Source organism: Strix uralensis, chromosome 1 (assembly GCF_047716275.1).
Source record: "Strix uralensis isolate ZFMK-TIS-50842 chromosome 1, bStrUra1, whole genome shotgun sequence".
Classification (NCBI taxonomy): Eukaryota; Metazoa; Chordata; class Aves; order Strigiformes; family Strigidae; genus Strix; species Strix uralensis.
In genome coordinates, this window is record NC_133972.1 from 167,566,598 (window position 1) to 167,591,707 (window position 25,110).

At 37.7% G+C, this 25,110-nt stretch overlaps 1 protein-coding gene across 4 annotated transcripts in view; it reads left to right on the forward strand.

Moving 5' to 3' along the window:
- KHDRBS3 (KH RNA binding domain containing, signal transduction associated 3) overlaps positions 1–25,110 on the forward strand; it is a 98,951-nt gene that overhangs the window by 35,419 nt on the left and 38,422 nt on the right. For all 4 annotated transcript variants that reach the window (XR_012631461.1, XM_074888573.1, XM_074888588.1 and 1 more), the window contains exons 3-5: positions 1,952–2,068; positions 9,026–9,172; positions 15,003–15,142. Coding sequence is in view for 3 of the 4 variants with exons in the window: in XM_074888573.1 (XP_074744674.1) it covers positions 1,952–2,068; positions 9,026–9,172; positions 15,003–15,142 (404 nt within the window). In the remaining variant the exon portion in view is untranslated. The remainder of the gene's footprint in view (positions 1–1,951; positions 2,069–9,025; positions 9,173–15,002; positions 15,143–25,110) is intronic.

Consider the following 25,110-nt stretch of genomic DNA (forward strand, 5'->3'; position numbering starts at 1 on the left):
CTTAAAACCGCCTTTCCTACAACTGCCCCTCTTTCTGGGCTCAACTTCACTCCTGACTCTTCTACCTTCTTCCCCCGAGTGGCACAGGGGGATGGAGAACGGGGTTTGTGGTCAGCTCATAACACTGTCTCTGCTGCTGCTTCTTCTTTCTGCTCTTCTCCTGTTCCAGCCTGGGGTTCCTCCCCCAGGATAGTAGCTCATGAACTGCTCCAGTGTGGGTCCTTCCCATGGGCTGTAGTTCAAGAACTGTTCCAGTGCAGTTCCCTTCCTGAAGGACTGCACCCTGTGGAACAGACTGCTCCAGTGTGGGTCCCCCACGGGGTCACAAGTCCTGCCAGAAAAGCAGCTCCAGCGTGGATTCCTCTCTCCATGGGACCACAGGTCCTGCCAGGAGCCTGCTCCAGCATGGGCTTCCCACAGGGTCACAGCCTCCTTCAGGCATCCACCTGCTCCAGTGTAGGATCCTCCACAGGCTGCGGGTGGAGATCTGCTCCACCATGGACCTCCATGGGTGCAGGGCACAGCTGCCTCACCATGGGCTGCACCACAGGCTGCAGGGGAATCTCTGCTCTGGTGCCTGGAGCGCCTCATCCCCCTCTTTCATTGACCTTGATGTTTGCAGAGTTTTCTCTCACATTGTCTCACTTGTCTCAACTTTATAGTGGTTTTACCCTTTCTTAAATATCTTATCACATAAGTGCTGTGTGGCTGATGGGCTAAGCTTTGGGCAGTGGTGGGTCTGTCTTGGAGCTGGCTCTATCCAACATGGGAGCAGCTTCTGGCATCTTTTCACAGAATTCACCCTTGCAGCCTCCTGCTACCAAAACCTTGCCATGTAAATCCAATACAGGAATAAATTATTACTTTTGGGGAGTGTTTGCAGCATTCCATACCAACTTCCAAGTGTAGTTTTTGTCAGCTCTTTTTGGGTGTTTTTTTCCCCAACTAAAATAGTTGTATGCATACTTTAAGTGAATCCTCAAGTCTTCTCTGTAACTATCCTTCAAATTTTATATACCTTCCAAAACACAGTGCAGCGATATATGAAAGCGGGCTGCTGAATGTATACAGCTTTCCTCCTGGTAGGTGTGACTGGGAATATATGCCCTATGGGACAATGCTCATGAGACCTTTCATACCTCCTGGCTCTACGAAGCCCAGTTTTTGTGTCACTAAAATGACAACAGGCAGATTCTCCCTTGTTTTTTTCCTTTATGAATGGGTTTTTGAGACCAGTTTTCTTTAGCCTGCTTTCCCTCTGAAGTACCCTTTGGGCTGAAAACACCAGCTGTATGTTTGGGTATTTTCTGTGAATGGAAATAGTTGGATTTTCCTTTTCTTCCCAGTTGTGGCTCACCACTTCTCCCTGGTCATCCTAGTGGTGTAATGCCATGGTTATGAACTCCACCTGGCTTTGGTAAACTTCAGTGATAATGGGAGTTGAGTGACATTTGAGAAGATCTTAAGTGTAGATTCTGGTTTGGGAGTGCGTTTATGTGCTTATGTTCTCTGGATTTAGTTCCTCGTTTCTGTGTTAGTGTAGGGTACATTGTATGGGTTACTTCATAAATCTTCAAGGGAGGATAAAGCAAATAAGATATTTTTCTTTAGAGCTTTGGTATTGTATCTGGAGATTGCTGCCAGCTTTGTTTTTATGGTTATGTACCTGGTAACAATTGTTGAAAAACTGAATTGCAGTTTGAGTACATCTGTTTGCAGTGTTGAATGGGATAAACAAAGTTCTTTTTATACTAGAGTTCAGATACTTCTGTTTCTATTGACACCTGGTGGACATGCTATTAACTGTTCTACACAGTTGTACTTAATGACTGTAACATGATCTAATACTTTTTTGCACCTAGAACAAAAATGTTTCAGCAAAATATTCCATTTTGCATGTTTGTTTATGCTTAAAAATCTAATGAGCTTAATGTTTTTTGTTTTCTTACAGTTCAATTTTGTGGGAAAACTTTTGGGTCCACGTGGCAATTCTCTAAAGCGTTTACAGGAAGAAACACTGACAAAAATGTCTATTTTGGGAAAAGGTTCTATGAGGGACAAGACAAAGGTAAGTGTTACTGTTAGTGAGTGTTACTGAGTGTTACTGTTAATGAAGTGTTTGATACCTGTATTTTGTTACCTAAAATTTCAGGGGAGGTGAATGAACCCTGTGACAAAAATTGGAGCTAATAGCATAGGATATCCTCATATTGGTTAGATTCAGATGGCGTCTGTTTTCCAGGCAGTGTGTTCTCCGAGTATTTTGAAGCTATTGTGAGTTGTAAGTGGGGCCCCCCAAACTGTGGTCCTTGGGGATGTGAGTAGGGCATTACCAGTGGCATGTTCTAGGTCGGTCTTCTACAGTTTATAATGAGCAATGCCCAAGTGAACATGACAGTGTTCTTGCTTTTGAAGGAACCTGATTTTCTAGATAGATCCAAACATTTTCACGTAAAAGAACATTTAACATTTAAATTTAATAACATTTAATAACACTTCTAGACAAAGAGGAAAAACAGCTGATGAAAGGAGATAAAATACAACCATAAAAATGACACAGCTCTGAGGATGACTTATGCAGCTTGAGCAGGTGACAAATTGCAGTTGTTTCTTTGGGAAGTATTTGGTTATACTGGATGTATCCATTACAAGAGCCAAAGGAGACAGCAGACGAGACCTTTAGCTTGCTAGGTGTTTGTACTAATCAGTTTCACTCCTCACCGAAATAAATCTCTGTCTAAATCTGTAGTGGCTAAGTGTATATCAGTGAGGAGGTATGTCAGCTGTCTGGTAAGCTACACTTTTTTAATTGGAGCATTCCTAATGATACAAATTAAAACACTGAACATATTTCTTGCCTGTAGCATACCATGTTTTATAGTCCTCTAGTGAAATCTTTCTGTGCTTATGTAATCTGAAATTTAAAAACTGTGTGCTGTAAAGACTGGTAATGAGATGCATATGGAAGAGTGAATTGGAGGGCTGGCTACTGAATTTCCTAAACTGTATGTTTTAGCACATTTCTTCAGCAAAATATAAATGTTATGTGATTTATAGAGTATTAAGAACTTGATCAGAGCCCATAATTACTTTGTTCTGTGCAATTTAAGAGGTAACTCTTCCTTTAATTCCTTCTTGGGGATATTTTTATTAAATATAACAAGTTTGTACAAACACATTGTTTTATTGGCTTGAAGATGAGGGATTTTTTTTGAATGGGAACTGTTATGTAATACAACTTTAAGATTTAAGTGTTTCGCAACTAGTTATGAAAAACTACATTGCTAGTAACTTTAAGAGGAAATATGATGATTCAACCAGAAAAAAGAAGAATATAAACTAAACTTGCTCTAAGCCAGGATGACAAAGTAAGTCTCCAAATTGTTTTAAATGATGCTTGGTGAACTTTCCGAGTACTTGTGGAATGTGTCAAACTGGCATTCTTCTGTTGCTGCATTACATGTTTCTCTATCAAAATGTGATGTGTCATGGAGTAGTAAGGCCCCTGGGTTTTTCTGATGGCTTTGCAGTATAAAAAAGTTTGTTTTATTAAAAGCAGATCACACTGAAAAGTTCAGATCCTAACTTGAGTCTCAATCTTGGGGAAATTTTAAAGGTTTCTATTGAAATAATATGAAGTTCTCGTTTCCTTTGGTAATGAAGTAATTGTTCAAATTGTTATTAGACTTTTCCTTGACCGAGATGCTAGCCAAAACTGCTTAGGTAACTTTTTAAAAACTGTTTAATAAAGTTGTTTGAGCTATTGTTTGGAGAAAACTTCAATACATTTAATCTTTGAGTTCAGAAACAGTAAGATTTCTGTCATTGTAGGTCTGGCTGTTTTTAAAAGGTACAATAGAGAGGAGCCAGTTGGATACTTTGGAATGATACAGCTAGAACGACTTGTATGTACCTATTTAGAGTAGTCCTTAGAAAGTATCCTTCAGAATTAAAGCGGACTAATGACACTGTTTTCAGTACTTAACTGAACCTAGAGGATATGTGCAAGAAAGTACTGGTGCTACAAAGGCATCTTATCAGCTAATAACCTAAACCAGGTTGTACTCATCCCTAGTTCTTTGGGGATGCGACTCAGCAAGCTGGAGGCTCTGTATGTGGAGAACTTAACCAAACAAGAGAACATAAGAAATTTTCTCTAGTTTCATGTAGGTTATCTATGTACTAATTGTTTCAACCATATCTCTTTAACAAGTAACTTTTTGCTTTGATCTTCATACATCCATTTAGCATTTCTGGAACTACTGTATTGGCCAGAGAACTCTTGAATAAGGGAACCTTAATTATACAATTTTTTTCTGTATGAGAAAGGAGTAGTCTTTGCTGAAGGATTGAATTACTCGGTGTCAACACGTTGCTGCTCAGAAAAGCTGTCATTCTTGCATGTAGCCAGTTTTTCTATTACTTGGAAAATCTGGTGGAGTCGTCAGTGTGGTATTGACAAATAATGAAGTACATTGCTCTTAGTATCATGGGTTGGAAGAGACCTGCAATGAGCAGGGACATGTCCAACTAGATCAAGTTGCTCAAAACCCCATCCAACCTGACCCTGAGTGTTTCCAGGGATGGGACATCTACCACCTCTCTGGGCAACCTATGCAAGTGTTTCACCATGCTCATTGTAAAAAACTTCTTCCTTATATCTAGTCTGAGTCTACCCTCTTAGTTTAAAACTATTGCTACAGGCCCTACTCTTGCCCTGTTGGTTATATTTCAAATACAGAGAGAAGTCTGAGATGCTCCTATAGGAGAACAATAGTTCAATAGTTTACATTACTCTTCTACTCACAAGTAATCCAGGTGACAAAACCAAGCAGTTTCATTGCTGCCTTGGCAATGCTCAGAGCACTAGTCTAGAGAAGATGAATGGTGAACCAAGGTGATGAGCCAGCTTAGAGAGACACATAGGGGAGAGACTATTCATTGCACCTGTGACTCCAAACATGACTTATCTACCACATAGTTTCTCCAGCATACTTGCTTCTCCCTGTTTTCTAATGGTCTACCTGACCAAACAGAAAATCCACAAGCTTCTAGCCTGCTATTTTGCATCTTGTAGGACAGGAGGAATCATTTAAAAAGTATGATTGCCATTATGTAGGATCTTCCAGTTCTCATTGATATTCTATCTAAGGGTCAGATGAAAGTGAAATCTGAACAATGCTATATTCTGGTAAACAGGAAATTGGAGCAAACCTTGTCAAAAGTGCATATGTGTGATAATATGTTCAATGGCATGAACTGTAATTTAAAGTTTTAAAAATGCCTGGGAAATCCCCTAATTTCAGTTTTGAAGCTCTAATGTGTTTAGAATTTGCTACAGGTAGCAAAATCTTTGGGATTACCAGAAGTCAAAAAAACCTTCAGCTGACGTAAATTAGAATCCTTACACTGAAGCCAAATTTGCACCACAACAGCTGAGGATCTAATCTATTGTCTCTACTAAGTTCACTGCAGCATCTTTGCTGTCATTAGAAGTGAGACAGCTTATACTCATGGCTACTTAATGATGGTGACCACAGATTCTGGGATGAACTAGTTGCTGGAAGCTCTGGATCAGATTGTTAGGTATTTCTAAACACTTGCATGTTAGCATACCTGCTGTATTACCAGTTTTAAATGAATAATGATTATTACTACTTTGCTGAAGTGAGGAAAAGTGGCAGTAAGCTTCATAGACTTTGCTAACTTTAACTTCTAAACACTATTTTTTTAACTTTGAGAGCTTCAAAGGCTCATGGAAGAAAACTAATTGATGTGGAAGGTTGAGAAAATGTAGCAAAGATCACCATTACCTTTTGCAAGTTCCCTAGAGAAACATTTAGATAAACCAGGGTAATAGATACAGATAAACCAGTCTGAATTGAAATTCATTTTGGGCAACAGTATTTCTCTAGCTCTGACTTGTAATTGCCCTTTTAGAATGTCCAATCTGCTTTGTAATAAGAGATTTGGGTTTAAGAGCACATTCTGAAGTCTTATTTTTCATATTTTTGTTCCTTGTTAAACTGAGCTCTAGAATCAGTCTAGGCTTCCATCTTTTGTCAACATCCAGAGGACCATTTCATCTATCTACTTGTGATATACAATATCTAAATTCAGTAATTCTCCTCTTCAATTAACATGTTTTTTTCAAACTGTGCTGTCACTTCATCACTGACTTTTCACTAGTCAGTGCTGAGATACCTTTTGCTAGACTACTCAGGCTTTCATGTGTCTACAGGAGAGTGAAAAAAAGGACCCATTTCAGAATTTCTTTATTCCATGACAAGATTGATTTTGTATTGTAAATCTGAAGAAATACCTTAAAGCTTTCCACCCCAATTAGTTATTCATGTGTTACCAATAGTTTGAGACTGGTACAGGCCTTTCAAGAACTTGAGTGTTCTGAATGGTTTATAAAATCTGACAGAAGCCAAATTTAAGCTAATATTAAAAATAGATATCAGGTAGTACCTGAAGAAATTTAGAACCTAAATCAAAGGTGATGTAGTGAAGATGAAAACAGACAGTACTATGAGCATGTTCTGATAAATACTGCTACTCAACTTCTGATTTAAAGCAGTAGACTTGTAGGGCTGGTATCTGGTTCTTGATAGCTTGACAAGGACAGTGAGAAGCAAAAAAATTCTAAGTATGGTAGAATACAGGGCAGAGTAGATTAACTGTCTTGTAGGCATATTGCCAGATGCCTTGTGCTGCCATGCATCATAAGCTGTGCTAGTACTCTGCCTTGTTCTGGACCACAAAGGAATGAAATACAAGAGCACAAGGTACAAAGCAAATAGGATAAGCTTTCTCACAAGGCTCTTGCAGTGCATTACTGCACTGAAAACTGTACTGAAACCATGAAGTTTAATCAGATTGTCCCAGCCATGAGCCATTTGGTGTGGTACAATTTGTGTGAGAAGATGGAGATTCAAAGGACAGATTTTTTTAAAAAGTGGTGACCTTGCTGTCTTAGCTCCCTTGTTCCACATCTGGTGTGGCTTCATCCTTTCAGAAGCTCTCAAATCTCCATTTGAGAGTAGAGGGGGGGAAAGTTCTCTGTTTTGGCCAGCCAAGCATCATCCACATGCACTAGGCAAGCCTAACCAATGTATGTACTGTCAAGTAATGGAAGGCAGAGGATTTTGTGGGAGCTAAAAATACTGTCAGGCAGGGATACTAGAATGGGATCAAGCTGTGGCTTTTGTGTTGGTCATCATGGGGAATAAAAAACTGAAATGCTTAATGTGTGCCCAGGTTTGGGAGATGTACGCCAGTGAGCTCATTCTCATTTGGGTGGTGTTAAGAGCTGTGGAGAGTAGTGTGTTGCCAATTCATGTAACAGAATTGGAAAAAAAAAAGTTGTAATCAAAGTGAACTTCTCAAGTGAAGCAAGAAAAAAGGATAAAATTACTTTAAAAGTTTGCTTATGGAATGGTTTTAGAACAACTGGCACTGAAATTTCTTAGCTTTTGTTAAAATTACTGATTTAAATCATCTTTCACCAGGCATTGTATGTAAAATTGACTTTTTTATTGCTTGTTGCTATTACCAGGCAAGTTGATTAATAATCACAGAAATGAATTTTTTTAATTCTCAATTCTCTGTGCATCTAACTGCACAGTGATTTTTCTTTTCCCCTTTAAAAAAAGACAGGGAATGCTTGATAGCATATCTATACTAGAATACATATATGGGGAACTCCACTGATGAAAATATCTAGCTTCCAGTACTAGATGACAGTTCATGTCTTGAATAACTGTGCTTAAAGTATTTAAGTAAGAAACGGTTCCTATTAAAACTAAATGTTTAAGAGTGTAATGTTTATATTGTTTTACTTCCTGTTTTTAAGATCAGTTATTGATAATGGTTTTGCTGACAAAGTCTAATCCTGCTGTCTCTAGCCTCTTAATATTCTTGTTGTGGATGCTCTGATGGCTAACTAGATTCTGCTGATTTTTTTTAAACATCCTCATAGTCAAACATTAAGTATGATAGGAACGTTATTTAAGAAGCAAAAATGGATTGTCACTTACAAACCTCATCCCATAATTAAGGGGTGTGTGTGTGAGCTTTCAACCATCATTGAAGCTATAATTTTAGTAATCTAAAGGGTGAAGTACTTACCTGGTTCTTGCTAAATACAATAAGCAACAGGGGTGAGTTCTTGGAGCTTTGTTTTTAGATAGCAGAACTGCTAAGAAATTGATATAATATCTGGTAATACAATGAAATTGTTTTTAATGGTGGTTTAGTCTTTTGGAATGCACCTGTCAGATACACATGGGAGGAGGGGAGCCTATCTGAGTCTAACAAATGATGTCTTTTAGGTCTGTGGCCACTTTGCATGTGAATGCAAGTATTTAAGAACTGAGCACTGCTCCACTACATTGAAATTGTAGTTTCTCAGTCCTATTGAAGTGGGTTGAGTGAAGCAGAATAAAAGAAACTCTTTTCTGAAACAGATGTCCTTCTCCCTTATCTCATATGCTGTTAGTTTCATGTCCAAGTAGCATGGTTCTGTGAAGGATGTACTCATGGGGTAGAAATCTGTGAAAACAGAAAATAAGATCTGAGCAGTGCAATAGTACTAAGATTGAAATAATGTTGGTAAGAGTCTTGCTCTTGTGGAATATTAGATCAAACCTGTTTCTAAAGACTACTTTTGAGAAAAGAGGCTTCAAGTTCACTTTTGTTTCTGTCCTCTGCATGAAACTTGGGCACTTGAGAACTCCTGGGAACATTCTTTCTTGTGCTGCAGTTTCTGTATGTGAGCAGAAGGGTGAGATGGGTCCTACTTTGTGTGTTACTAGTGACTTACTGTTAAGGAAACTGATACTGTTTTGATACTGTAGCAATGTGATCTGAAGTGTATCAGGAAAGGGTATGATGTTACACTTTTTTAGTTGACATCTGAGTATGAGTAAACAATATGTGCAAATGCCTCTGAAGCAACTTTCACACTTACATTATGTTTAAAATAAGAAGGTGGAAAAAAACCAACTTTTTTATCTCCTAGGAGGAAGAGTTGAGAAAAAGTGGAGAGGCAAAGTACTTCCACCTAAATGATGATCTGCATGTTTTAATTGAAGTATTTGCTCCACCGGCGGAAGCATATGCCAGAATGGGACATGCGTTGGAAGAAATCAAGAAGTTCCTCATCCCTGTTAGTATTTGAATTTTTTCATAAGAATTCTGGTGGTCTTGAGTGAGAAATTGTGTCTCTAAACCCAACTTCCTGTACAGTATTAGTCAGGTCATGTTGCTTAATTTCCTTCACCTGTGAAAGAAATGGTGATATTTACAAATATTTTTCATTTTGATATAGACAGTTATTGGGTGAATGCATAACTGTCCAACTACAGTTTCGTCTTATGATATGACCTATAGTAAGAACAACTTACTCTCGCTTAACTGGTCATATGCAAAGTATTTAAGTTTACAAATAATTGTACAAATCTGTAAAAAACGGGAAAATAACTTTCTTTGCTTAAGGTAGGGTTTTTCTGTGTTCTTGGTACACCTGAAGCATCAGCATAAGGTTCTGTTCTACTAAGAATAAATAAATTTAAAATTGCAGTATTGCTCCCACCCATAATCCTGGTTTAGTGTTCAGTGATGAGAAACAATACAATTTTATCTTGTATCTTTACTTTTTCACAAAGCTAGTGATACATGGGTTGTACTTGTCTTCTGGTGTATACTTCAACTTGTGATGTACAGATGTATAAAATGAAATGTGATTTCCAGTATAAGTTTGCACTCCAGGTTTCGGATATGTGTATAGACAAGGGTGTTGTAGGGTTTCCAGTGTCTTTCTACAGAAGATTCCTGTATTTGCTTCTCATGTAAGGACCAACCTTGATTTGCTTTGATATTAAAGTGCTTGGAACAATCCAAACTCTCAAGAAGCTGAGGCATTTGAGGTGGTAGCACTATATGTGAAGTTCCTAACTGTATTTGCTCTTTAGTGAACGTTCTATTTTAACTGGTTCTTAAATAAATAGAGAAAGCAAAGCATCCTCAAGGTGCATCGACTTCTGTTTACTTTTACTGTTGAAAATGTTACCCAAGTGTTCAGTTTTGATTCATGTCAGATCTTGAAAATGTGGGAGACATAGCTCAGGAAACTTTACTAAGGTGTGTATCTAAGTGACAGCAGCACATGAATGTGTGAGTATAGCATAGCTGTATTCAGGACCAGTTGGGGATGCCTGTTGTGTGGCCACTACAGCCTGTTGGGGGTAGAACTGCCAGCTGTACTCTGTGGTGAAGCAGTTGGTGCTGATGACCTGACAGTGCTACCGTATGCATTTGGGAGTTTTTGGGTTGTTCTAATCCTAGTCTAGTTCCATGAAACTACCTTCCCAAGTAACTGGAGTTGATTATGTGCTCCTGGAATGTTTCTTCTGGCATGTTTTAGTCTGAATGGAAGTTAGTTCATATGCCCCAATACTACTTCATGACATGAACCAAAGCATAAGTGAATCTCCTGATGATTGTCATTTAGGAATACATCCTGATTTGAAATAACACACCAATGTAGATGCACCTTAAGACAGTGTAAAGCCAAAGAAATGGTCTGAGCGTTATGTTCTCAAGTTATAAAGAAGCAAGCACCACATTATAACTTTGCAAGTTCCAAATGGCTTTAGTCTTGATTTATATGAAAAGGTAAATACATACCACTGTTCAAACATTCTAATTGATCAGGTAGGTGGTGCTCAAAAGAGTATTTGTAAGAATGCTGGGATGTCAATATTGAAGGTTACTGTATTTACATGATTAATGATTTGATTGTGTGAAGAGATAAGGCAGAATTAATTTCTTGGGTGTTCTAGTGAGCAAACATCTGCTTTTTAGATGAAAATATGCTCATTTTGATAACTGCTTTTTGCATGCACTGGAAGTAAGGATGTATCTGGTCCCCCTGCCCCCTTCACTAAAGACAGTTTTCTTCATTAAGCTTGATTCACCTAGTGTCATAATAAAGTAAGTTTATAAAAACCTAGCCATTACTTCACTGCTGTTAAGCCAGTAGAATTACAGACTGATAATAAGCAATTCCATTCATGGATTGTACACATTTCCATCTCAGTTTTTGATCATTGCATCTTTATTTTACTGAGCTGAACTGATGCTACATAATCTTATCTGAACTATGGGATCAAACCAACACTGTCTTAATTTCTCTTTGTCTTTTCCAATGTAATCTTATCCGAATGGTTCTAAATGCCTTAATCTCTTCTGCCTCGCCCCCCTTGCAGCAGGCACTCCAGGAAGCAATAAGGAGTGACATTGTCCTCTCTAGAACTGCCATTTTGGTTAACTGCTGCCAAATACAACTTGATTTTTATTTTCTATAAGGTCTGTTGTGGCTTACTTTGCAAATTAGCAGTTTTATTTCAAGAAAAGTCCTGCTATCAGTATATATGACTATGATCTTAATTTGTGTTCTCCTTATAATGTAAGTTAACCATGCTTTCCAACAACTTTAGGTGCTGAAACTAATTTATGAATGTGATCATTGTTCAGCTTGCAGATCGGGCCTGAATATACAGTCACAATTGATTGTAGAATGTAGGTAGGATACAAAATATTCTTGTAGTACTTGTAGCAACTGACTATAGCAAAAATGCTTTAGCCTCTCTTGGATCTCTAGACCCATGAACAAGCACCTTTGCATTGAAGGTCAGACTCAAGCAGCTGCAGTGGCCACTACGCTTCCTTTAAACTATTGGTATAACTCAAACCAAGACACAAAACCTTGACTCGAGGGTTTTTTTGGCTGTGCTTATGTTGACTTGACTCTCACCTATCTTCTGCAGGTAGAATTGTGGCTTCTGACTTCTTTTGTCCTCCTCTAAATTAGCCAATCCCTCTGTTCTGGCCAGACCCTCTGGTCAGCAGTCTGTTCGACTGTTAGATTGGTGGGTGTTGTGTTTGATATTAATTATCCCAGAATTACTTCTGTCAGGACAAAAAGCTAGGTACTTCCACCCTCACCTCCTCCCCGGGTTCTGTATTATACTGTGATTACTGCAGTTTTGGCCAATAGAACTCTTAGTCTAGTTTAATTTTTGAGTGGTGGCAGGTATTTTTCTTTTGACAGCTACAGCATTAATTATGCTTTGCTCTTGGTTACCCGAGTTTCTTGTTTTCCTTGTCTTTTAAGAAAAGTTTAGAAACATCTTTGAGAGAACAGTCTGTTGCAGTCAATTTACAAAGTGAGCAGAATTTACGATTTTTTTCCTGTAGTCTGTCTTGCCTCCTGCATGTGCAGTTTCTAAGGTGTGGTGATGAAATAGCATTTAATGGCATTTGGAAGAGCTTGGTGGGCTTTGGAAACTCTAACAAGCTTTAAGCAAGCTGGCGAATAACTAAGGTGTGTGTAGAAAGGTGGCTTGAAACCTGGTAACTATTTATTGCTCACTGCCAGGATAAGAATCTGCTTGGGTGTTTTACAGAAATGTGTAAGGTTTTGCAGGGATCTGTCCAAACATGAAATCAAAAATGTTTTCATTAATAGTTTGAATGATAAATTTGAATAAGATCTTAAGTTACAGATGATCCTAAGGAGAGCTGCTGCCAGTGTGTTGATCAGGGCTGGGTGGAAATCACAGATAAAATCTCAATGTTGCTTAGTTGGATCATGTAAGTAATTCTGTGTAGGGAGAAAATCTCTCGCGTGTATCTTGATGACGTAGTCATTCCTACAGAAGAAAACATTCACCATCTTCAGAGAAGGCTGTAGTCAGGATGGGCAATATTCATAAAATGAGAGTACATCTGTTCACTTGAAATTAATCAGCATCATTTGACTGAAATTCAAGTGTTGCTTCTGCCTAAACTGTACAGGGGAAGAGCACAGTCTAAAGGGTTTCTGTGTATGTCTTGTGTTCTAGGTGAGGAGATCGTTGTCTCCTCAATTTGACTTCAAGTGTGCTGCTTTCCAGCAGTGGGTAGTCATAAATTGACCATCTGTTACTTTTAATTGAAGAATCCATTTCGGAGTCTAATGGATTAACACTGCTGCTTATCATGGCTTCCTTCTATGTCCCTTCACTCTGTATCCTTCCTGCTGCCTCTGGGATATGTGATAAGGACCATTTTTTCTGTTCTGTGCCTTCGCACAGTGGAGCCTTTGTCTGTGACTAAGGCTGCTGATATGTTTAGTAGTATGCTACAGAAAAGAGAAAACACCAGGGAGAAAAGAAAGATCCTAAGCACATCTTTAAGAAATTAAATGAAATGAATATAAAATCAAAGGTATTTTTCCAGGAGCCCAATTCTGAGGAGGATGTCTTGTGGAGAATTTATAAAGGGCATCTCTGTTATATGCTATGTCAGAACTTTGAGACCTAAGTCTTGTTTGTGGTACAGTTTTAACAATTTCTTAGCATTTTGTTTCAAGATTGAAGTTCTGGCCAGTTCTGGTCCAGCAGCAAAGTACAAATATAAAGTGGGTTTCTGTACATTAGGTGACCAGAACAGTGTTCAATTGCCCATTTCGATTCTACTCCCTGTGATGGTTTGTCTGTGTATTGGTTCCAGGTTGTTTTAGAGTAGAATCTGTTTCTCAAAAGCTTTAGTTACACAGTTTGAAACAGTTGATTCAGTCTTCTAGACTCTTTTCTTCATCCTGCTTGGTTGGTTTCTGCTGCTAAATAGAGGATGATCTCAGATGGACAGCTGAGTTAAATTTCAGAGTCTATTTAAGAGTTTGGAAAAATGCCTTTGTAGTGCCACTCTTTTTAACACTAGTAACTATCTTCCGCAATGGTGTATAAAGGAAGACTCTTACTCCTGTTAGTGGAAGATAAGGGAAGTGGAATGTTTCAAGGATAATGGAGACCTTTGAGTTCATAGATGTTTTAATCTCCTTTCAATGTGGAGTTATGTTTCAGTGAGTTGACTGATGCAAGGCTGCCTGACAGTCTTCTGGTACCTGTCTAGTGCATAAATATATTAAAATCAGATTTCCAATAAGAGATACAGATCCTTTGTTTTGCAACTGAAATGTAAAAACAGACTGTATTTGGACAAACCTGCCTTCTTTTAAATAGGATTTGCAGAGATAAGAGCTGTTACATCAGAAGTATCACTTCATTCTTCTTAGAGGACCTGTTAATATTTTGATACTTAGTGTGTATGTATCACTTTCTGATTCACCTTTACACATGCATTCTTTGGTTGACTTTAAGTGGAGGAAAAATGGCAGAAAAATATGTACAGCTCAAGAGTTCATTGCTGTATCTATTTTATTCCTGTGCCATGTGCTAGTTTTGGAGGTTGGCTCAAGGTCCCTGAAAAGACTCTTACGTATTTGAAGTACCCTGTTAATTCCATGTAAATAACTCGAGCTTTCTTTTCAATTGACCTTGAGATAAGATTTGTGCAGAAGAAACAAGCCATGTGTCTTCAAATTGTTTATCCATGCATGTTCTAGAATGGAAATTTTTGAAGCTCTTACTAGATAATAGTGAACGTTTATATTGAATTAGTTTCATTGTTTATACTTTAACTCCTGATTTTAAAAGTGTACGTGTCTAATAAATGCCTTACTTGTCAGGGGCTGTTCTCTACAGTGTATTCTGTATTGCTTTGCAACACCAGGCAATGCAATTTTTCCTGCTTTTCAGACTATTGTTCTCCAGCTGGAACTACAAACAAGATCTCAGCTCAGGAATGGGACCTTGATTTCTTTTGTTGCTTCCCCTTATCTACAGCATTTTAACAGTGGCATTTTAGTTGGTAAAACTAAGTGGAGGTAACACGCAGTGGGAAAGAAAAACATGGCCAAGCAAAAATTGCAGTTAATACGTAGATTTTTTCTAGAAGTTTTTGACTTAATATGCCTATAATGTTCTGCACATTAAACTTTTCCAATGGAATGTTCAACTTCTTAAGAGAAAACTTTCAGGAGTGGTGTTTGCTGATACTAACTTAGTATGGTGGTTGAACAGTGTTTTTTCTCACTCCGCCCTCTGTTTTAGGACTACAATGATGAAATCAGACAGGCACAGCTTCAAGAATTAACATATTTAAATGGTGGTTCAGAAAATGCAGAAGTTCCAGTAGTTCGTGGAAAACCGTCTATTCGAGCAAGAGGAGTACCAGTTCCTGCTTTGTCCAGGTAAGTATCTCAGCTGCAGTGGAATTTAATTTGAATGTCTATAATTTAAGCTTCTTCCTTCAAATAAAAAAAAGAGTACAATAGTGAAACATGTTAAGGACCCCCAAAATAAGAGCAAAAGATAGGGGAAACAAATCTTGATTTGTGGAACATAGTCTAAATAACTTAGACTGAATTAAGTGGTGAAATTTCTTATGGAACTTGAATGGTACCTAAATGGAGAAACAATGTGCATCATAAAGATGTTCAGTGCTGCTTGACTTCTAACTTTCAGTTACTCCTTATCTGTGTGCAGGGTCTGTTAGTCCTGTGGAGCTCACAGCTTTGAAAAACTGGTAAATCTTGCCTTGATTGACATGAATTTCAGATCAGTTTCTCTAACTTATGGTATACACATTCCATTTACTGTATTACTAAGTTTATAGTCCTGATAAAATAATGTTACAGAAGTGTTTTGGTGGTAGAATTTGGATTTAGTCTCTACCCTGTGCTTTTTTCATAAAGTGGCTTTTGTTTGTTTCAGGAATAGGGAAATCTGCTGCTTCTTTTGCTTTATTTTTCTTTGACATGGGAGGTGTTCTATTTTTACTCTAGCATCCCCTATCTTGATTGCAGTACTGAGATGACAGCTTCAACTCCTTTGAGTCCCAAAGTGTGAAAACAAAAACTAAATAAAGTCCATAACTGTTTCTATTACAGTAGAGAGACTGTGGCTGCAGCAGTTAAGTGTAACAGTTTTCTACAGTGAACTATTTTTCTCTCAGTTGTGGCTATGGTGCTTATTAATGCAAGCTTGACACTTAATTTCAGATTTCAAAATAATTTCAAAATTTTCTGAAGTGTTTTGACTCAGTTTAAGCATGTTAGAAGAAAAAGCACTGTGGAATTATTCCATTTATACAGATCTGTTTAGTTATGTCTACCCTGTAATAATTGCAAATGCAATGCAGAATGAATTTTAATTTAGAGAATTTACACATACTGTTTGTATCCTGTAAGTATATAATTTTCTCTAAATAAAGAAATTTTTGTTCTTATATTCTTAAGTAATATTGTGTAATATATCTAGTCTGCTGCTTTTCTTGATTTTAACGTTCAGAGTAGTGGTAATTATATACCAAGGTTCACTTCTTTAGCACTGTAATCAGCCATACAAAAGTGCTTGCAAATTAGAATCATGTTTTATTTTCGAGATGGGTTTTTTGCTAACTTTTCTTCAGTTCTTAAATATTTGTTTTTAACTTTCCCATAGATGCCTGTAACAACTCTGCTACACATTGTCAGTACAGAGACACTCAGTTCTATTTCATGTGTTCTTCATTTTTCATATGTCCTTAAGCTAGAGTTTGATGCAGAAGTTACTGTTTAGTCTGCTCTTACCACTAAAGTTTCATACCTAATTTCCACTACTAGTGTCTAGCACATGCATACATAATCAACTTTTCATAGTACTGAATTTCTAACATCTCTAGTTCCATCCTCTGGACTCTGGTAAATTATTTTTTCAAACATGCATTTTATGTAAGACATACATGCTGTTACGTCGCTCACAAAATTCTTTGTAGTTCATACTATTGGCCTACAACTATTGAAGTGTCTTCAGGGTATAAACGTAAATGTTAGTAGCATTTGATCTGGAGATGACAGCTGAAAACTGTATTTGTTATCTCATTTTTTATGTTCTAAGGGGAACTGAAAGGTTATTGCTTTGACTTGTCCTTACTTTAACGTTTGTCTCACAAACTCCAAGACTCTTTCCCTGCAAATTGAAGAGCTGTTAGCATAAAAGATTCCTTAAGTGAAATGTAATGCCATTGCAACTGAGATACTACAGCTATTGAGTTAAAGATCTTAAACTCAGTTGTAATGCTCTGAGTCTTTTTTAGCCCAGATAGATTTCAGTGAGTAATACTTCCGTTGAAGGAAGGCTTTGTTAAAGGCTTTGTCTTAGTGTTAAATAAAACAGTTTTAATAGTAAGCATCCTTGAGATACCCAGGAGAGGTTGAAGCAAAGCTTGAAGATTTGTAAAATGAAGTCTAAAACCTTGATCCTAACCTCTCTTTATAATCCAGATAATATTTTTAAGATACCAGCCTTGATATGTGAAACATCCTGTTGAGGATGCAGCAGCTGAGTGTGTTTAACTTCCTATTTTTTTTAAGCTTTATTCCTGAATAGTTTCACTTAAAAGGACCAAAGTGTACTAATTTATGCCTTTCTTTGCTCCTTATCAGACATGTTGAGACTGGAGATAATGAATCTTATCAAGTGCCTTCTTTTAAGAAGACTTGTTACATGTATGTTTAGCTCCATACCAAAATTTTACTTTGTAGAAAACAGTATGTCTGTGCTTGCATACAAAATTGTAGTCTGTGCACAGGTATTTCCATATATGGTAAGTAATTTCCTAACGGCTGTGGTTTGGTAACTCTTTTATTCCTCTATTTCTGGCTTGTTCCATATTTTCTTGACTGATTTTCTTATGACTCGAGCCACATAAGATTTTGGGAATGGATGGAATTTGCTGTAGAAGAGTTGTGTTGTGTTTTGAGCTTTCCCTTTAGGAATATGCTTTCCTTCTCATCACTGATCTTGGGCACATAGCTGCTTCCTTCTGCCCTCTTGCCCCCATTTTTTTTCTTCATCCTAATACTGTTAAAGGTTACCTTCAGATGTATTCACAGTACTTCTGTTTTCTGTGGTGTTTATGCTCAGCATTTAACCTCTTTAGTACCTGACTCATCTGTGGAACAAGAGAAGGGACATGAGAATCTTTCCCTTGTGAAAGTCCTGGTTTTCATTCCTTTCGTTTTTATTGTAGACTGACATTGTTCTTAAACAGTTTTTTTGGAGGTGACTATACAAAATTAAGGATCATACTGGTTACTTTTTAATGTGCTAGTAGGCTTTGAGGATCCATAATGATTACTGTGATGCTGTTATAATGAGTAGCTAGAGGATGTATCTCTTTGGAATCACTGTCTTTAATGCATTTGAATTTCTATCTTGAATCAGTGGAACAAATACTACTACTGAAATGTAAATTGAGATTTCTGATTAACTAAAGACTGAAAATAAACATGTAACATACATGTTATGTATAGCCCTGAGGATATTTTGCAAATAAAGTAGCATTTCCTCTGTAAAACTTCACATTGCTATTTTAAGACTAAGAAAAAAAAATGTAAGGATCACTCATTTCTTTCTAAGATATTTTAGAAAAGTTATATTCTAGAGGATAAGATGATAAAAGTCTAAGAATATGGGTAAATCTTCTTTGCCACCTGGGGGTGGGGGAACCAATTCATAGTTCATGCCACTTAGAGCTAGAAATCAGTTAGAATCATAGAATGGTTTGGGTTGGAAGGGATCTTTAGAGATCATCTAGTTCAACCCCCCTACCATGGGAAGGGACATATTCCCCTAGATCAGCTTTCTCAAAGCCCCATACAGCCTGCCCTTGAACACTTCCAGTAATGGAGCATCCACAGCTTCTCTGGAAAACCTTTTCCAGTGTCTCGCTACCCTCATTGTAAAGAATTTCTTCATGTCCAATCTAAAATTGTTGAAAACCATTGCCCCTTGTCCTGTGACTACAGGCCCTTGTGAAAAGTCTCTCTCCATCTTTTTATAAGCAGCCCCCCTTAAGTATTGAAAGGCAACAGTAAGGGAGGGTGGTTGGGTTTACTCTCCAGACTGAGAGGAATTGTATTTGAAAGCAGATACTTTGATTTCACTAAGATGAATGGAGGAAAAAGTAATTTCTCACAGAGCTGAAGTGTAGGAATAGTCTAATTAAAGAAATAGCAAAATTCTGATTTATGGTTGCATCATATTGTTGGGTTTTTTACTGTTCCCATTTATTCATTTCACTCATATTTCTTTCTATGCATGGCTGGGATCCTAATGGTTGAATGACTGTCACTCTATCTGGGGACAAATACAACTGTTACAGAAGTTGTAGGTTAGAATTTGCTGTCTTGTGTGTCAGAGGTAATATGAGGCAATGTGGATCACTGCTGTAATGTGTTCACAACTTCCAATTGTTCTTTGTTAGTCACCAGATAAAACTTAAATCATTCCTTTCATATATCTGGAATCAACTGGTTTCTTTTTTTAAGAATAACTTCTTGTTGAGAACATGTGGGACTGCAAAAAGTTCTGTAACATAAAAATATTTTGCAAAGCCGGTTCAGGATCCAGGACAAAGGCAGGTATTACATTTAGTGTGTTTTGTTTCTTTAGTCTTCTGATAAATCTCCCATTTTTCACAAAATTAAAACATGAACATACATATTACTGTTTTCAAATAAAAAATGTGAAATGAAACTTGAGTAAGAGTGTTAACGTCAATGGTGACTCATCATAAAAAAAATTAAGACAGGAACCCTAGCTGAGTGGTATCTGGATATCAGTGTTCAGTGTTTTGGTGCTGACACTTTAAAATAACAGGTCTGTTATTTTTCACATGTCTAATATAAAACCTGAACAAAAAAACTTAGTTTGAGGAACATGAACTGTAGTTGGCTCTGCTCAAAGGAAGCAGAAATACTAACATCTGGTAACAGAATTTGTTACATCCTTCTAAACAGTTTAAATCCTTACAGATGTGTGGAACTATGAATGCTAAAATTAAAGAATTCCAAGTGTTTCTTCATTGAATAATACAGTGTAGGGAACTGATCCTAAATTTCAATTATTTTTCTTTTGAAGCTATTCTTAAATTTACTTCCCTTTCTGGAGAGGAGATAACTGAAAAGGAGCTTCATACTTCATAAACCCATTTAATTTTTCTTTCACAAAAAACAAAGTGAAAGAAAGCTGTGAACTGACTCTAGCTGTGATTTCATAAGTAATTTTACTAAGTCATCCAGTAAAAAGAAACTTGATATAAAAATCAGTGTAATACTAGAGAAGGAAGTGATAAATGAAAAGATAAAGTAGAGCTATTGCTGAGGGAATCTGGGAGTTTTGGCTTGACACTGTGTGCTGTGGTCAAGGGTAATAACTTAGTTTGCTGGAAAGAAATCCTAAAAACACTATGGGACTACTGTAAAGTAGACATGTCAAATGATTGCTAATAAAGGCTGAAGAAGAAGTATTCAAGTTGTATGAGTTGGCAAAATACTATTTTAGTGACAATTAAACATTAGTACCTGTGTATTACTTCTAAACTTTCATAAATTATCTGAGTCTAGCATAGTATAATGTGGCTGAGTAGAACTAGTTTTAGAATGTTTTTCCACATATTAAACTCTTTGTTCAAACAGGGATGAATCAGTTACAAAATGCAGTTCTTCAGTAATATTTTAACTGTACAGTGAGGCACACTTTTCAGATTTTTCTTACAATTATATTCTATAATTACTATACTGGATTTAGAAATCACACTAGCACATTCTAACACTTTTGTGAAAGGCTGGTTCTCCCATTATTTAGTGTATTTGATAGCTTTGTAGAAATGTAGTGCTTCACTTTTTATTTTTTCCTCTCATGCTAAATTGCAAGTATAAATAATGAAATAACGCTATGCGGGAAGTTTCAGGTTCCAACTAAAACAGTTTTCATTATGTTGTCTTCAAGGGATGCTGTGACATGAGTTGAATTAGATTATTTCCCCCTGCTATTCTGGCACACTGTTCAGTGTGTAGTGAAAACAAAAGATCTTAAATGAATTACTGGGATTTGCTTTATCTTGTTTAGTGCATGGTACCCAGATTGAAGAAGACCTTTTCACTGTAGAGCCTGTAAGTTAATTACATAGTTTTGAGTAAAATTATTCTTTATTTAACCACTTATTTGTGTGTTTAATGGGAAAGGGTTAACTTCCTTCACTAGGTTCACCACTGCTGGATTAATAAATTCAGAAAAATCACAGCCAGACTGATAAAGACAAAACAGAAGTTTCAGATTTTCTCACATAGCAGTACTAATCTGTTTAAGGCCAGCAAAATGTTTCTTTCTGAGTGTGACTCAATGATCTTGAGTACATAGACGATCACTTTGTTAAAGCGTGTCTGGAGGTAATAACAACATCTGGCCAGAAGCTAGGATTTACTGAGTATGTTTAAGTACTGTCTAACTAGTACAGTCTGTGTTTAGTATAAAATACAGTTAATAGGTACTTAAGGAGTAGAGTTTTCCTCGTCCAAAGAAATCTGAGCTGCTGGATAGCATCCTGATGTAAGATTCAGAAGAGCAGAGTTTTCTTCTTAAAAATGTAGCAAAAAGAAACACTAGCATCTCCTGTGATGCTTCAGTACTTGTGTATATGCAGTGTCATAAATCTGAGGGATCATAGGCAAGGACCTTTTTATTTCAGGTGTCTTGAAAATAAGGCACCCTAACTCTGTTTCAAAGTACTTACACAAGCAAAGTATACAAAAATTTGAAGATGAATATGTGGGGGATTCAGTGCCCATTTGCATACACCATTAGTCTGGATATATTGGCAGTGTCAATACTGTAATAGATGTTCTTATGGGCACTGGGGTAAAGAGCACCTTCAAAAACTTCTAAAAGGGAATGAGATGGCAGCATGGTAGTGAGGAGGAAAAATGAAGGCAAAAAGACCCCTTCCATATTTCAGAATATGAGCAGGTAGTCCATGCTGACATGGGCTGACAAATGAGTTTTGATAACATAAAACTTTCAAGGTTTGGACATAGTGCTTTGTGGCCTATAGAAGTGGAAACAAAGATCTTCTGTAACAAAGAAATAGTGGAAGGATTAAGAGGGCTATCAGGCAAGGAAATGTATTGAAAGACTGATCAAATTTCAGATTTGGAAGCATTCTGATTGAGGGTTAATACATCAGGTTTCTCTATCAAAAGAAAAAGTTATTTCCAGTAGTTGTGCTACTTGTAGTGAAATAATTATGTGCTTGAACCAAAGTTGTGGATCATGACTGCTTCATAGTTATTTGAAGAAATATGCCATAATTTTAGTTAAAATAAATGGGAATTTGGTATCTAATCACTGATGCTCCAGACAGTTTCTAAATATACTTTTTGAAACCCTGAATTAACATGAAAGAATATCTGATTTTGAGAGGAGCTTTTTATTGTCTTAAAGTTTTGTCACCTGAAATCTCCATGCCAAATAATTTTTAATGTAATTTGAAATGAAAGGCTATTTTAGTTTTTATAAAGAAAAAGAAAAATCTGTAGGCTGTATGAAATGAAAGGCTATTTTAGTTTTTATAAAGAAAAAGAAAAATCTGTAGGCTGTATGCGAAGACAAGAGTTGGTGATAGCAGCTGAAATTTGGCCTGCAGAATTATGTCCTTGGTCAAAGAAGCAAGCAGTGACAGACTTGGAGAGACTAGAAGCCATGATGAATTTGATTTGATGGTGAGATATCTCTGTGAATGTGCTAAACAGAGCTGAGATGTTTTGGTTTGGATGAAATAAGTAGAAGACTTAATCTAAATGTTAGCAGATGCACCAAGGCTTTTGAATTTATGGGTGAGGTGGTCATAGAAGTGTAGAGAAAATACCCTCTGTGCAGTTTCTTCAGAGACCTGAGAAGCAAATGGATACCCCCTCAGAAGCAGTTGACTGGGAGAGGGAAGGAAAGCCCAGGAAAGTGAAAGAACAAGATTCCAAAAGGAAAAATGTTATTGGATCAGAAGTGCTAAATACAACATGGAATATGTGGAGAAACTCTGTAGGAGATCTGAAAAGTTGTTGGATACCCACTGGGAGTGATTTCTGATATGCTGTGTATATTTGTGCACTACTGAACATTCACTAAACTTAATTGTAGTAGTGGGTTACATTCAAGTGAGTGAAGCTTTTACTTAAAAAGTAAAATAAGACCACTTCATCCTTAAACACCTGGAGTAACATGTAAATTATAAAGGAGTTAAATGGAAAACAAGAGTAGGCAAAATGGATCAGAATTGAGCTGTGGAAGGATTAGCTAAAGCATAGATGGAAGATGAGAATTAGAAGAGATGTGTGGAGACTAAACTGTGCTAGAGCCATCAGTTCTGCCCCTAATGGGTAGACATGCCTGCTATGTAGACACAAGTAGAGATGACTTGCAGGAGTCATCAGCAATTTGGTAACGGATGGCAAAGTCAACAATTGCTTCTGTGAGTACATAGATAGCAATAGGAAGACTAGGGAAAATGTGGGCCTACTACTGAATGGAGCAGGGGCCCTGGTGACACAGGGCATGAAAAAGACTAAGGTACCTAATGACTTCTTCAGCTCAGTCTTTACTAGTAAGAGGGGTCTCCTGAAATCCAAGGCCCCAAAGATGAGGGGAAAAGCATACCCTTGGTGGAAGAGGGTCAGGTTAGAGAATAGCTAAGCAAGCTGAACACAAGTCCATGGGCTCTGATGGGATGCACCCACAAGTGCTGAGGGAGCTGGCAGATGTCGTTGTGAAGCCACTCTCAATCTCTGAACAATTGTGGAGATTAGGAGAGGTGCCTGAGGACTGGAGGAAAGTAAATGTCACTCCTACCTTCAAAAATGTCAAGAAGGACCTGGTGAACTCATCAGCCTCACCTCAATCCAGAGGGTTATGCTGTCATCCAGAGGGACCTTGACAGACTGGAGAAATGATCTCACAGGAACCCCATGAAGCTCCGCTAGAGGAAGTGCAGAGTCCTGCATCTAGGGAAGAACAACCCCATGCACAAATATATGCTGGAGGTCACCCACCTGGAAAACAGCTTCGCTGAAAAGGACCTGGGTGGACACCAAGTTGAATGTGAGCCAGCAATGCAAAGAAGGCTAATGGTATCCTGGGCTGTATTAGTGTTGCTTGCAAGACAAAGGAGGTGATCCTTCCATTTATTTAGTGCTGGTGAGGCTCCACCTGGAGTGCTGTGTCCACTTCTGGGCTCCCAGGTACAAGAGGGACATGGATGTACTAGGTAGAGTTTGGCAAAGGGCCACAAAGATGAGGTCTGGAGCATCTCTGCAATGAGGAAAGGCTGACAGAGCTGGGACAGTTCAGCCTACAGCAGAGAAGGCTCTTCTCAGCAGTGTCCAGTGACAGGACCAGAGGCAGTGAGCCCAAACTGAAACATGGGAGGTTCCCTTGGAATATCAGGATGACTGCTCAGGGTGACTGAGCACTGGCACAGGTTGCTCAGGGAGATTGTGGGCATGGTCCTGGGCAACTGGCTCAAGGTGTCCCTGCTTCAGCAGGGGGTTGGACTGGATGACCTCCAGTGGTCTCTTCCAACCTCAACCACGTTGTCATTTCAGTGATTGCATTTCATAGGAGCAGTCATAGTGGCTCAGATGTTAAGGCAATCTGGTTTAATACTCTATCTCTCCCAGTTGATGTCCCTTGATTGTTAGACTGAGAACGACTCTTGATGTGCCTTCTCCGTTCCCTTGATGTTGCTATTGGGTTCTATTGTATAAGTCTCAATTGTTCTTTCTAGTATGAAGTGCCTTAATCTACTTAATTGTTGCTTATATGTAAGCTGTTCTATACTGTTGATCATCTTTGACATAGTTTCTAATGCAAATACAGTTCTTCTATGTTCTTTTGAAATTAGGCAACAGGACTGTAAGTACACGCAGTAGGGTAACAAAGTTTTCTGTATTCTCTTATTTTTCTAAAACACGATTTGTTTTTTCACTGTGCTGACCTGACCACTGGGCCAATCTTAATTATGAATGTTCTTTGGGTAGTGATAGCTCAGAACCTATTGCTTTGTATAATATTAGGATATAAAAATTTGTGTGTATATATATAAAGTCCTGAGTGTTCCCTCCTGTAGTTTGCTACTTTGAAATTCTTTTTGCTCTTTAACCATTCAGTTTGAGATTCAGCTAAATATCAAAGAGATAGACATCTGAACTCCTGTTGTAGTTTATAGAAAGATAGTGCAATTACTCTTAATTGCTCTATTTGTTCTGTAATTTGTCTAAAGTCAGTTGGCATGACCATCCAGTGCATTCCTCATAAGGAAGGACTAGCATGAGAACCTTGTTGG